Below are 14,871 nucleotides of genomic sequence, written 5' to 3'. Positions count from 1 at the left end.
TTGTTTTATCTGCTTTTAAGAGTAATATAAAGAAAATATATTTATTGAAATAAAACTAAGAGTAATATAAAGAAAATATATTTATTGAAATAAAACTAAGAGTAATATAAAGAAAATCCATTAGCTGACCCGAAAATCTAAAATAATAATATTAATTAGGATAAATTGCATGAAAGAGTAATGCATTTTAATTTGATTCCTATTTTGGGTAACATAGTTTCAATACTTTTATTTTGGTACCTAAGATGTAATTTTTTTTTGATTAACCTGGATATCCAACCCGCTATGCGAGCTGACTAATCCCAGGGCAACCACCTGCTTTGCAGATAGCCCGGAATCACCGCATTTGAACCTTCGTGGCTACAAGGGGATTTTTATTTCTCCTTGGATTTGAACCTGGGACCTCGAGGTACTTTTAACCTTTGGAGTAACATGTTGAAGCATTAACCGATTATAATGCTGATGTGGTATCTAACTTAGTATTATTTGTTGACGTGCTTAGACATGAATTTTTTTAATCTAAAATTAGTCTCCAACCGGTTATCCGGGTACTTAAATATTTAAAACTTTACATGTTAAATATCAAAATAGAAGTTTTAAAAATACATTACTCAAAATAAAATTCAAGTTAAATTATGTTATTTTTTCTGCAATTTATCCTATTAATTATGTTAAAAAGAGAGTTGATCAAAACCCTAGTAATCTAACACGTCATCAGCAAAACTTCATTAAGATTACAAATCCACCCCTTAAGTTTTAGTCAAAACCCTAAATTAACCTCAAATCTCTTCTTAAAAGACAATTATACCCTTGCCTCATTGGCCCTAACGATCACCGGCAATAACCGGTTTCCGGTCACCCGGTTCACAATAACAAAATACGTCAACAGGACCATCTCTACACCCTTGCTCTTCTCCCTTTTTCTTCTCTGGTACACACACACACTAGAAACCTGTGTTTATATATATATATATATATGAATATATACATATAGCTTTTTTATATCTATAGCCTCATACATACACACAACTATCTCTCTCTATATTCCATCTACAGATTGATAGATTCAGTATCTGCATTCAATCACAGAGTTTCTGGTCTCATATACACACAATCACGAAGACCAGAGAGTGTAGGTACTATACACGTATGTATGTCTGATTTTTGAAAGTTTCAATGGCGAATTTGAAGTAAAATTGAAGAAAATAGACGATCTTTTGGCTTTCAGAGAGTAAGTTTATGTATCGTCGATTAATTTTGTTTGTTTGCATTGTTAGATACTTTTCTTCACTTCAAGGTTTAATGCTAAATTTTGTTTTACAGAACGAGGAATTGTTGATGGTGATCTGTAGCGAGGGGTCAACTGTTATTCTTATATGCTGTTTTTAGATCGGTAATTTGGTTTTCTAGTTGGTTTTGATTGTTAATTTGAAGATTATGAGTGTTAGACTGTCAGGAAAGTTTGGTTATTGATTAATTTCGAATGAGTTGTTTCTAAATTCTTTTTAAAGGGATGAAGAGGTCTAGAGACGACGATGTTTCAGGGAGTGCTTCTCAACTTCAGCCGCCTATCATCTCTGGAGCGTAAGTCTCTTTTGGATTATAGTTGTCATCCTTTGTCTTCAGAGATACATTGTGTGGAAGAATGTTTGATTATGAGTCTATAACTCTATATGGTGGTTTTTGATGTTATTTTGAAAGAGTAAAAATTGTGATTAATAGTTGTTTTTTTTTTTTTTCAAATTTAATTTCTTAGTGGTCAAAAGTTTTTGCTATGTAATTTTTTCCTATGGTCATCTTGAAGTGTTGTGTTCATTAGTTATCTTCAAAATTTGCCACACGAGCAGGGTTAAAAGAAAAAGGTAAGATCTTTATCAATGCTTACTTTCTGAAGATATGTTTTCTATTTCTTTAAGTTTATGGTTCAATATGTGAGGTATGTCTGAATGTTGAATGAATGGTGTGATTTATTCATCTCATCTTCTTGAATGAAGCTCCGGGCAACCCCAAGTTATGGATGGAGGGGGCACACATAAGTTGACAACTAGTGATGCCCTTATGTATCTCAAGGATGTCAAAGACATGTTTCTTGACAGAAGGGACAGATATACGGAGTTTCTTGATGTAATGAAAGATTTTAAGGCACAAAGGTTTAGCTAAACCGTTGCTTTTCCCAATATTTTTGCTGTCACCGTGCGGAAACTTGTCATGATCAGTTATGATGCCCTTTTTTTTGTAGAATTGACACCACAGGTGTCATAGCAAGAGTGAAGGAACTATTCAAAGGGAACCGAAGGCTAATACTAGGTTTCAACACCTTCCTCCCGAAAGGATATGAAATCACCCTCTCAGACGAGGATGAGCCACATGCTAAGAAGCCTGTGGAGTTTGAAGAAGCCATTCAATTTGTAAACAAAATTAAGGTAATAACATCACAGGATAGTGTATAACGGCTTCTCTTTGGAAAATTTCTTTTAACAAACTATTTCTTTGCAGATGAGATTTCAAGGTGATGATCATGTGTACAAATCTTTTCTTGATATTTTGAATTTGTACAGAAAGGAAAACAAATCCATTAGCGAGGTCCACCAGGAGGTTTGCTATTTAAGACTATTGTATACTTGTCTCTTTCACATACTATTCCTTTGTGTTTGCATTTCATGATGGTGGTTCTAAATTTGTTCAATCAAATATCATCTTCTTTCAGGTTGCGACTCTTCTTCATAACCAGCCAGACCTGCTCAAGGAGTTCACTAATTTTTTACCTGATTCTTCAGCAGCAGCATCAAATCATTATGTTCATTCCAGTAGGAACCATAACCCTCGCCATGAAGATAGTAGCTCTCCCATTGGCACAATAAGACCTCTGCATTCTGAGAAGGTAATTTCTAATCCGATGGGTTAAGCTCTGATACAAAATTTCGTGGTCAAGCTAATATCAGTCTTTAAAGTGACTCACTAGTTGACTCATCTTTACTTGCCAAACTTTTACTCATATTAATTATCACAGATATTCATAACTGAAAACTTTCCTACATCATTGTTTTCAGTAAAAAATCCATCATAAGAAGCATATATCTTGCTTTTGTTTGTGAATAGATTTTTATTCATTTGCAGAAAGGTATTGCTTGTCATGCTGAACGTGACGTCAGTGTTGACATGTCGGATCCTTGTCATGAGGAAGGATCTATTAGACCTAACAAGGAGCATAGGAGGCATGGTGAGAAAGAAAAAGTGAGAAGGGAAGACAGAGAACACCATTCTCATAATAAGGATTTTGATCATCATGGGATGAATCGTTCTACCCACAAACGTAAATCTGCTAATGCCCTTGAGGACTCTGTTGCCGAACTATTTCATCAAGGTATCATCTAATTCACAATAACACTGAAACCACTTCAATACAATCTGCAATTGCTTACCTTGATACAGAATGTAGATGGTCTTGCGTTGTTTCAAATGGATTTCCTTGTAAGGGCCAATGTTTTATGCTCTTTTTTCTTTTGGTGGTTTTCTTCCTTTTTTATCTCAAACGAGGCAGTGCGCTCTGAGAGGTGTATGTTCTCATTAAAAAAATTCTTGGAATATTAATGCTAATATTTTGCAATTTTTGTAAAAATCCATCCTTGGCCAATTGATCTTCAATGGTACTTCATCATCATTTTGTCATTCATTGACTGATTGACAGAAGATAAATTTTAATACAAGATTTTAGTTTTTTCCTTTTGTATCAATAGCTGGAAAACCTGCCATTAATTTTAATTGTGAAAGCTTTCAGCAAGATGCTATGACAGGGAGAGCATCTTCGTATTGTAGCATGGGTCTGTATTGTGCATGCTTTGATGAAAATCTGTTAGGAGCAAAAGTTTATCACCATGCGACAGTATAGTAGACTATGAGGCTTCTTTTGCGAAAATCTTTATTTTCTCCTTCCGTCTCCTCATTTGAGTTAATATTGGGCAGACATGCGTGATGAAGTGCTTTGTCTCCGTGAAAAGGTGAAGGAAAGATTACGTAACTCAGACGATTACCAGGCATTTCTGAAGTGCATTGTGCATTATTGCACAGAGAATATTACTCGACCACAACTCCAATCGCTGGTAAACTTATCTACACTTCATATCGTCATAAAGATTATCAATTAGTTTCTAATGTTCAATTATTGTATGTTTGTCGAACCTATTATCATCTTTCTTCCATGTATTTATGATAAAACCTTATTATATTTGTCATGCTACATGGTTTTACATGCTTGACTTACAATAAAGGTCCATCATGCACATCATTTGAATATTATATACTGTTAAACAAAATGATATATCGGAAGCCTAAAGCAGCATTAAGATAATAACTTGTATTCGGGCCGGTCTCTTGTCACTTTCAGTCATTAGAAGTACTTGCACAATACTTTTTTGTATGGCATGCTCAGATCAATTTGCGTATTTTGGATGTGTTTTTGTAATCTTAAAAAGCATTCATTTTCGTTAGGTGAATAATTTACTTGGAGCTTATCCAGATCTTATGGAAGAAGTCAATGGGTTCATTGATCGCAGTGAGAGGACTGGTAATCATCACCAAAGCTGTATTTTGATCTACCTACGGAGAATCTATTATTCTTTGAATTTAAAACATTTTTATCTGCTAACGGCTTTATGCAGATGGCTGTTTTGCCATATTACTAGTGAAAATACGAATAGTTGATGTAAGATTCAATGCTGATTTTTCTTCTATTCTTCTCGAGCATCATTTGGAAGGTTTTTCCCATAAGGGCGTGAGTTCATTTTATTTCCCAGTCAGCCATCTCTAGCAGGAACTTTGACCGTCATAAAACTTGCACTATATTTACCGAGATGAAAGGCATCTGATGTTATTAGTTGATCCTAAAGAGATGTAAAATGCGCATGGTTTATGGAAAATTCAATGCTGGTTTTCTTTTATTCTTATCTAATATCATTTAGAGGTCTCTCCCGTAAGGATGTTTGTTCAATTTATTTACTCAGTCTGCCATCTCTAGAGGACCTTTGACTATCATAAAACTCAAATTATCTTAACTGAGATGAAAGGCATCTCATGTTGTTTGTTCATACTAAGTAGATATTTGGCCAGGTTCTTTTTGGAGTGGGCATTTACCCGGATCTTTGAAGGCAGAGGATGAGGATAGAGATCAAAATCATGATACAGATGAAATGGACAGGGGTTGTGAGATCAAAGATGGGGAGAGATCTGCTATTAGCGGTAAAAATGTATCTGGATTTAAGCAATCTCTACTTCCAAGCAAGGATGAGTATCAGGCGAAACCAATTCAAGAACTTGATCTTTCTAACTGTGAACGCTGCACTCCAAGTTACCGGCTTCTGCCAAAGAATGTAGTTAATCTTGCATTTTGTACATTTAATCAGTTATGTCTTACCGTATTCACTTGATCAGTTTTTCATTTGTCAATGTTGATATAGTATCCAATTCCTTCGGTAAGTCAAAGAACAAAAATTGGTGATGAGGTGTTGAATGATCACTGGGTGTCTGTTACTTCTGGAAGTGAGGATTACTCTTTTAAGCACATGCGTAAAAACCAGTACGAAGAGAGCTTATTTCGATGTGAAGATGACAGGTAGGGCATTCTGGCATTAATTGAGATGTGTATCATATGATTACCCTTTTTCATGTATTTCCTTTTTTGTGTATCATGTTTATATATTGATTTTGCTAATTGGAACAGATCACTAGATTATTATACAAGTTCTTTATACTACCAATATTGAGCTTCCCTACTTCCCATGAAACATTCATGGGAGGGATACATATGCCTCCCAAAATATTAATTAATTACTGCTTACTGATGGGTGGTATTATTGTTACCTTTTATGTCAGGTTTGAACTAGACATGCTGTTAGAATCTGTGAATATAACAGCCAGACGTGTCGAAGAACTTTTGGATAAGATCAATGATAACTCAATCAAGACAGACAGCATGGTTCGCATTGAAGATCATTTTACAGGTAAGAAACTGATCAAGGACCTAAATAAATTCACAGAACATCCATTTTTTGCAGCCTTGTTCACCATTTTCTTCTGTTTGTTGCTCAGCTTTAAATTTGAGGTGCATTGAACGTCTGTATGGAGATAATGGGCTTGATGTGATGGATGTATTAAGGAAGAATGCATCTTTTGCGCTTCCAGTAATATTAATTCGCTTAAAGCAGAAACAAGAGGAGTGGGCTAGGTGTCGTTTTGATTTTAACAAGGTTTGGGCAGAAATTTATGCTAAAAACTATCACAAGTCACTCGATCATCGCAGCTTCTATTTCAAACAGCAGGATTCAAAGAGCTTGAGTGCTAAAGGTAAACGTACTAAATCACTGAAGTAACTTCTCTAAATTTTTCATCTCTTGATCCTCATCCTCCCTAAATCATCAGTGTTAATGGATTAGCTGGTTGTTGAAATCGATTGTGATCCAGTCATGATGTTGAAATTGCTTGAGCGATTGCAAGCAATTTTGCCATCCCATGTCAAAACTTATATTTGGGCAATTGATTCACATTATTAATCACACAAGTTGTTTTCTGAATCTCTTAAGTACTGAACAAATTGGGCTTAGGTACTGAGACCTGCACCTTGCAATTTATCATGCTCTGGAGCATTGATGCTTCTGGGCATGAGTCCCTAATTATCAATAACTCAGTAAATGGTCTCTTTGTTGATGACAGCTATAATTTCTTCCATCCTCAACTCTCAACACACTAAAAAATGACTCCTTTCAGAAATGGATACCTTTGTGAAAAGCTAAATATTGTGGGACTTTCCAAGCCAAAAAGGTGGGAACAAAAAATTTATACTTGAATATTCGTCTCTATTTGTTGAACTTTGTTGGTTAAATTATGGGTTTTGAACTATTCCAGATGTTGAAACCTTGTTGTCTTAACTGATGAACTGAATGCAATTTATTTACCTAATGTTGGCAATCTGGCATCTGATGTATGAATTTATAAAAATATGTTGATGAGTTGCTATTACTTGCTGCCTATAAATTGTTGAATCCTTATGAAGCGAGAACCTCTTTATCCTGCTCATTAGAATAAAAATGCATGCCTCTCACTTTGCCAGTTCCTGGAGTCCTTTGCACCTTGTCGTTTCATTTCCCGTCTATGATTTCTCTTGAATGGATCTCTATATTATCATGTATCTAAATCCTACTAGAATCTCAACTACAAACTCGCTCAAGATTTGCAATTTACTTGGAATTCAGGAATTCCACTTGTAAATTGGTTGTAGCCTGATCAAAATGTGGCCTTGGGATTATCTAATTTTATCGTACAGCATACACCGATCGAATGCGAACCTAGAATCAAGATTGGTTGTTATGGAGTTCACTCGGAGTTACAAAATGATCTCAAGAGGAGCAATAAATGTATGGTGCTCTCAAGTTCCATACCAAATTCTGCCCAGTTCAAAGAACCAAAATGTTCTCAGTTTTCACTAACCTGAGGTGCCCCTTATAGTTCTATAATTAGAAATATAAGTTTATAAAAGTTTATTTATACTTGGTATATAAACTATCTGAGTCTGTGACTCCTAAATAATAAAAGAATTACAAACTTATCTTGGTTGTCTTTCAACTTTTTTTCTTGTTCCACTAGAAGGGTTCCAACCATCACAAAACTGAGGAGCTTGGAACACTTTGGTCATCCTTTAATTAAAGGTTTCACATTCTCCTTTCTTTTTTCATTTACGATGGATGATAATCCATGTTCTTTCATATTGCAGCATTGTTGGCAGAAATCAAGGAAATCAGTGAAGAGAAGGCTAAAGACGGAAACTTATATCAGCATTTTGCTTCTGGGAAAAGGCAAGACTCTATGCCGCATCAAGAATTTAAGTATTGTGATTTGGACGTCCATGAAGACGTATATCAGCTCATGAAGTATTATGTTCCACAAAATTGTACCCCTGAACAATTTGATAAGGTCATGAAGATCTGGACAACTTTCGTGGAACCTATGTTTAGTGTTCCTCCCCGCCTTGCAAAAGCCAGCAATCCCGCCATGAAAAGTGGCAGTACTGTTAGGCAAAGTAATGGCAAAGATGTCCATAGCACTATTGGTTTCAAACAGTTGACCACCGCCAATGAAAACGATAAAGTTTTAGCTGAACATTCAGGTTCTTCACGAGCATGTTTGGTAAATGATAATAATGGCGTTAAAGAGAATGGTTCTCACATCACAAATCATTTCCGGCGTAAGAGTGGCACTTCATGCATTACCCCTAAGTGTGAAACACTCAAGATTAATGTTCAATCGACTGATGAAACTTCGCAGATTGGTGGTGCACATTCTTCAGGTGATAAACATCCATACGGTGTCCCCCATTCCCCTGATTCAATTCTCTTTGTATTTCATTCACTTTTAAGTATATAATATTTTGTACTCCGCAAATACTCACACACTCCTCACCTCTGGTGAGGTTTGAACCCTTGACCTCATGGGAGGCTGGGCTCTTCCAGTAACCTGGGCAGTCAATAGCAGATTGCGGTCCTCAGATGAATTGCGGTTCAAAATAGCAGTGGTTTACAGCGATGCCGCAATTAGTGGCGCTATTCACCGCTATTGCACCGCAATTTTGTATCAAAATAGCGATCCGCTATACCGCAATTATTCTTGGGCCATTTCAGTGTTGGGGATTTAGGTTTTTAGAATAGTTAGGCTTTGTTTTAATATTTTGTGGGCCTTTATTTACTTTTAGAGTTTTAGTTGACCTAAATTAAATCCTTTTCAAGTTTCATCGACTGAATCCTGAATCATATCCAAGAGACCAAGGGGTGAATCGTCCCTACCTTTCATGCTCCAGCCACTCGACTGAATCGTGAATCATCCTGCCACTCCACTCCCTTGATCGACTCTATAAACTCTATTACTATGTTGCTTGTGTGGTTCGAAACTTTGAATTGTTTGCTTGATATGTATTAGGCATACATATATGAATTTGTACACACACACACATATATATTCGGATTTAATTTATGTGCCTATTTTTTTTATTACCGCCTATCCCACCGCGATTGCAAGTCAAGGTCCCGACCTCGATTTCCGCGATCGACCGTGTTAAATGCTTAGCCAGTAACCTGGATACCGCTGGACCAATGACCCTTTGGTTTGTATTTCATTCATTACATGATTGGTGGTTCTTGTATCATTACAGGGCTTTGCATCACTTCCTCAAAACCTGGTAAAGCTGCTTTGGAGAGTGGACTCGTGTCAAGACCTAACGCTGGCGGTTCTACACAACCAGGATCATCTTTGAATGAGGCAATAGTAGGGAGTGGCAGAAGCAAGAGACGCCATAGTGACACTGGTGGTGAACTTAAGATAGAAAGAGAGGAGGGTGAATTATCTCCAAATGGTGATTTTGAAGAGGATAATTTTGCCGCATTCAGGGACACAGGGACTATCTTGAGCAAAGAAAATTACCAAAACAGATATCATGAAGGTGGTTTAGAAAACGAAGCAGACGACGAAGGTGAGGAAAGTGCACATAGGTCATCGTGCGACAGCGAGAATGCTTTCGAGAATGGTGATGGTTCAGGCAGTGAAACTGCTGAAGTAGAGGATCACTCCCCTGAAGAGCATGATGGGGTTCATGATAACAAGGCCGAGAGTGAAGGTGAAGCTGAAGAAGGAGAAGAAACTGTTCTACCGTTTTCAGAACGTTTTCTAGAAACAGTAAAGCCGCTTACAAAGTATGTTCCAGGAGTATCACATAATCAAAAGGATGATCCTCGGGTTTTCTATGGAAATGATGCCTTCTATGTTTTTTTCAGACTTCATCAAGTAAGACTCGTGGTGTTACAAACTACTTATTGATACAATTCTAGACAAAGATCGTGTAAGAATAGGAGTTAAGGTGAAAAACGTAAGAAGGGATCTGAACCCTCAATCACTTTTAATCTCACCCCCACTCCATGAATTGTGTTTTTCACGGGAATTGATCCGGTGCATCTCGGTGCACCGCATTAGTGATCTTCAATTAGGATTGATCCAAGGGTAGAGATCCCTTCTTACCCTTCTCACCATAACTTCCATTCTCACCGGAACCCAACCCTACAATTCTATTGGTCTTTATTTGGTTTTCTACTTTTAATCCACAGACACTATACTCAAGACTGGAGGAAGCAAAGGAAAAGTCAGCTAATGATAAATGGAGGGGTGGTTCAAATGACACGACACCTAATGATTCATATGCTAGGTCTTTTAGCTGTTGCACCTTAATTATGCCCTCTAAATTGCTAAAAGATCCTTGTTCAATTAATTAAACTGATTTCCCTTTTCTGTGGTTTAGATTCTTGGATCTACTCTACACTTTTCTTGGCGGTGCTGTTGATAGTGCAAAATATGAAGACGAATGTCGAACTGTTCTTGGCACTTGGTCGTTCTCTGTCTTCACATTAGACAAGCTGATATACAAGCTTTCTAAACAGGTTACATGCTCGTTTTCCATCTTGTTTTTCTAGTCCTTTGAACCATAATACTTGGGGGATGTTTACCAAATGCTTACCGGGTAAGCGCTTACCAGCAAGAGGCACCACTCTCATTTACCTTAGGAGTTAACATTCCTAGCCATCAAAATGGATTAATGGTAACATTTATAACCCCGTAAGCGCTTACCGGGTAAAAGTCATCACGCTCACTTACAGGACAAGACTCTTGATCCTTTGTTTCCCTCTTACCGGGTAAGATTCTTGGTTCTTGTTATGTTCACCCGATAAAGTGGTTGAACAGGAAGCGCTTACCAAGGTAAATGTTTAGTAAACGGCCCCTTAGCTTTTGTTGCAAACAAACTTTTCTTCTCGTGAAAATGAGAAAAAGGAAAAAGCACTACACTTTGCAAGAATGTTCGAATTTGGACACAAATTTCGAAGTGGGATGGGTTTTTGCATTTATAGTTCACAATTTTTTTTCAATATCACTCATGCTTAGAAACAATGGTCCTTTTTGCATTTCCACTAGAACGATGGTTTGTTTGCAGTAAAAGAACTAAGCATGATGGATGGAATTTGGAAAAGTTGATCACTTCGTGTTTTTCCTAAATACCATCATATTCTCCAATACGGGTCTGAATTTTGTGCTCATAATACCTTCCACAGCTGCTAGCAATCGCTATGGATGAAGTTGATAACAAGCTTCTCCACCTTTATGCATATGAACATATGAGAAAACCTGGGAGATTCGTAGATGAACTTTATAATGCAAATGCCAGAGTGATTGTTAACGATGATAACATTTATAGATTTGAGCATGTGAGTGGTACTGTCCCCTCATTATTCCCGAATTCTGGTACAATTTTTCGTTAACAAGTTTTGTGTCATTACAGTCGCTTATACCAGAAACAGATAGACAAACCCGATTAACCATTCGGCTAATGGACCTCGGATGTGAGACATCAGAAGCACCAGCCTTTTCAATAGACCCGAGTTTTGCAGCCTATCCAAGCATTCAAAACCTTCCAGTTGCTCATGGAAAAAAGAAGCCTGGGATCTTCTTAAAAAGGTATTTAGCACTTGGCAAAAACCTCACTCAATTTGGTTTTCTGATTTAACAATGGGATTTCTGTGGTTTAATTCCATCATCGTGAAGTTTCCTACAATTGGAGGCTAGATGCTTAAGTGGCACCACATTGTGTCACTTTGTTGACATAAATAAGTTACCTTTTTAACAGGTTGTTTGGTTAAATGACCTTTTGACAGGTTTTTCATTTTTTAGCCACTTTTCAAAGCCTCTTCTCAAAATAACCCATCTTTATGCAGATGCCTTACGCATTGGCATAAAGACTGATTTCTGGAAGAAGAAAAAAAATCCTTAAGCTAGAAGAGCTATTTCAATAGCAGCGTCCAAAATGCTTATACGAGCTCAATTCATCATTTCGGGATAAAAAAGAAATAAGCCTTGGGTAAAAAAAAGCAAAAATTTGAATCTTTACGCAAACAAATCTTTTCCCTTCTTTTATATCTGAAAATCAAGTTTACGCAAATGCGTAAGATATTTGCGTAAACTCTGGCTAAAATGGAATTCAATTGAAAAAGTGGGAAATTGACTATTTTGATCAATTTCCCATAATATTATTTCTTAACAGAAAGTGCCATTTCCATACACAAGAATGCCAAATAAAAACACCTGTCGGAAGGTCAAGGATTAAAAAAAACACTCATTTAGCTAAATAACCCCCTTTTTAACTATGTTTTCTCATGTGGCATAACTCGGCATAAGATATAAAAAACGTACTCTTAGCGCTGTGTGAGAAAATGATAACATGAAATTTCATGTGTGTGAGTCAACAAATTTGTCAATTTTTTAATGCACAATGAAGGTGATAATAACATTGTGAAGGGATTATCATGCTCTGCCTTTATCTCTGCTCATGAAACGTAACTAGTAAATGTGAAGTAAAAGATGGTCGCTATTTGGTTGGTTTTCCATTAAGTCTTGTATGGATAAAGTTGTATGTGAGGTATTAATCTGTCTGTATAGATTGGGAAGATTTTTGTTTGGAATGGTTTTTTCATGGATGAAAGGAGCGTGTTTTTTAATTGGGAGGGGAAAAAAAAACTCGACTTTGTGCATAAAGCTCCCCCTAAAAGCTTACTGAGTAAACCACTTTCTATATCATTAAGCTACTACCAAACAGTCATGTATGGCTAACTGAATAAGCTACGAGTCTCGTTAAGCTCATTAAGCTGCTAAAAAACAGGCCCTAATTTGTTATCTATGCAGAAATAAAAGAAAATATGCTTGTGAAGATGAAGACTTAGCAATGATGCAGGCCATGGAGGGACTTCGAATTTCAAACAGGATGGAGTGCAAGATAAATTGCATTACATTTAAGGTAAATCTTATTGACCAAAAAGTACATTTGGCAAAAAGTTATCTGCTTTGCCCTTCTTGAAGGACAAATAACTAGTAGTGGTTGAAATATCTTTTTCCGTAAAAGCAATTGGTGTTGATTTCCGAGGCTCGTGTGCAGATATCGTATGTTTTAGATACAGAAGACTCTATGGTGCGTATGGGCCGAAGACATACCAGCAGTCGATGTATACCACCGAATGAACTTGCCAATTCAAATGGCTATTCGCTCCAAGTACAAAAGTTCCGTAAGATGCTGCAGTCTAGGATTCAATGCTTGGCGACGTGACAAGAAAAATGGATGAGGTATTTGACGTACCAACCTATTTGAAACTTCAAATATATATATTTGACATAAATGATTCATGTTGCTTGTGTTTAAATGGGTGTCATTGGAAAATGCATGATCTAAATGGTGTTATGAAATGTGGTTATTTATGTTTCATGCATAGTAATTTGAAGGTGAAACAAGCATGCTAAAGTGTTTTGAAGAACTATACAAAATGCACTTTGATGTGTTTGAAGCTTGATACTTTATTTAGCATGTTGTTGATTTAACTATTGGGAAACATATTTTATATAATTGAGGCATTTGAGCCATTTGTATGCTCTGGTGGTGATGTATTAGATTCGAATCAGTCGCCCCTTGTTGTTTTGTATTGGAGTATTAAAAAAAGGTGGTCCCACATCGGAAAGTATTGGAGAGTAATCTAACGGAGTTCCACATATTCTCACATGGTACAAGAACATGTCTACCACTCTATAGACTCGACTAGCCCCACACTTGTCTAGCTCTCTTTCGACATTGCATGTGAATCCCATATCGGCTAGATTTTGACCATTTCACCCCATCCCCCTCCTGGACTGGGGAGGGAAGTTCTCCTCAAAGGCTCTTTTGGAGAGTAATCTAATGGGGTTCCACATATTTTTACAAGAATTCTTTAAGTTTTCTTAGAAAAAAAAATAGATAACCATATTAAACTTTAGAAGCGAGACTCCATCTCTTTTCTTGAAACAAAGGGTTACATTACCTTTCTTGCAACAAGATCTTCTAAGCCCTAGGTAGACTAGGTGTGTGTGGGTATTCCTGCGTTGGTTATGATTTCTTGTACCTACTTCTGTCTGTATGTTTTGTTTGTTTTTGTCTGTATGTTTGGATTGTCGTTGCTTACTTCCAACTCTCGTCCAATTTTTAGCATTACCTTCTGTATTTTCAACTTCTTATGTTCTTTCTCTGTAAATTTACGAGCATGTGATACCCTTTCCTTTCGCACACTTTGCACAAGTAAGGGGTCTTCACAGAAACAGTCGCTCTACTCTTTGAGATAGAGGTTAGGTCTGCATACATCCAACCCTCCAAACCCACCTCCGGGTGGACTTACTGGATTTGTTGGTTTTTGTTTATACTCGATTTTACCATGGATTTTTTTTTCAAAATGCTTTTATGGTATATAACAAATTCGTATTCAATGCAGGTATTGGTAGTGGTTGCAAGATTTGACGGTAAACGTAAAAGGTTCCTTAGTTTTAGTGTTCATATAGATGATGAATAAGAGACGGCTCCAAGAACCGTCGTATAATGTCGATCCGAGCTTCATCTCTAGTAATTTTCAGATTTGTGAGCTTTTTTCCTAAATCATGTTGATAGAACTTGCTATAAATAGAAAGCAGAAAAAAAAGATAGCAGTACGTAGTTACCATATTCCTTTTTTTCATTCCAGTTGGCTTTATGTTCTTCGTTAAACCTGCGATAAAAAAGGAAACAAAAGAGAGTACTTACGAGACCTTTTCTACAAGAGGCAGAGTATCTCCGACACCTATGTTATTTTAGAAATTTGGGAAAAGTTTTGCTCCAACAACTATGTTAAATTCTTCTAAAAATGAGAATAAAAAATTCGCTAAATTTGGGGGAAAATAGAGCATATCTGTTAGGGTTACTCTAAGAGCATCTTCAACAGTTATTTTATAATTTTTCTAAAATAA

The 14,871-nt window shown here is 36.6% G+C and overlaps 1 protein-coding gene across 3 annotated transcripts; it reads left to right on the top strand.

Annotated features, from left to right (window-relative positions):
• The first annotated feature begins 1,057 nt into the window (after nt 1-1,057).
• Nucleotides 1,058-14,580, top strand: LOC112522585 (paired amphipathic helix protein Sin3-like 3). 3 transcript variants are annotated; one of them, XM_025131807.1, is made up of 23 exons: nt 1,058-1,231; nt 1,324-1,393; nt 1,512-1,584; nt 1,995-2,150; nt 2,240-2,423; nt 2,497-2,595; nt 2,708-2,881; nt 3,118-3,364; nt 3,964-4,100; nt 4,489-4,564; nt 5,107-5,366; nt 5,454-5,608; nt 5,869-5,996; nt 6,085-6,339; nt 7,763-8,335; nt 9,194-9,822; nt 10,140-10,237; nt 10,331-10,469; nt 11,136-11,288; nt 11,363-11,538; nt 12,760-12,871; nt 13,010-13,194; nt 14,364-14,580. In XM_025131807.1, exons 3-22 carry the CDS (start codon nt 1,514-1,516, stop codon nt 13,175-13,177), a joined length of 3,990 nt encoding a protein of 1,329 aa, XP_024987575.1. In that variant the 5' UTR covers nt 1,058-1,231; nt 1,324-1,393; nt 1,512-1,513; the 3' UTR covers nt 13,178-13,194; nt 14,364-14,580. The 3 variants fall into 3 exon arrangements, 2 of the variants coding, with proteins under 2 accessions (XP_024987575.1, XP_024987576.1); XM_025131808.1 differs by lacking the exon at nt 11,136-11,288; XR_003070215.1 differs by lacking the exons at nt 10,140-10,237; nt 12,760-12,871; nt 13,010-13,194; nt 14,364-14,580 and having other exon boundaries at nt 11,363-11,537.
• Nucleotides 14,581-14,871: the final 291 nt, after the last annotated feature.

The sequence above is a fragment of the Cynara cardunculus genome (assembly GCF_001531365.2).
Source record: "Cynara cardunculus var. scolymus isolate 2C chromosome LG 12, CcrdV1, whole genome shotgun sequence".
NCBI classification, from domain to species: domain Eukaryota; kingdom Viridiplantae; phylum Streptophyta; class Magnoliopsida; order Asterales; family Asteraceae; genus Cynara; species Cynara cardunculus.
The sequence above is the reverse complement of the archived record's forward strand: the minus strand, read 5'-3'. Positions and strand labels throughout refer to the sequence as shown.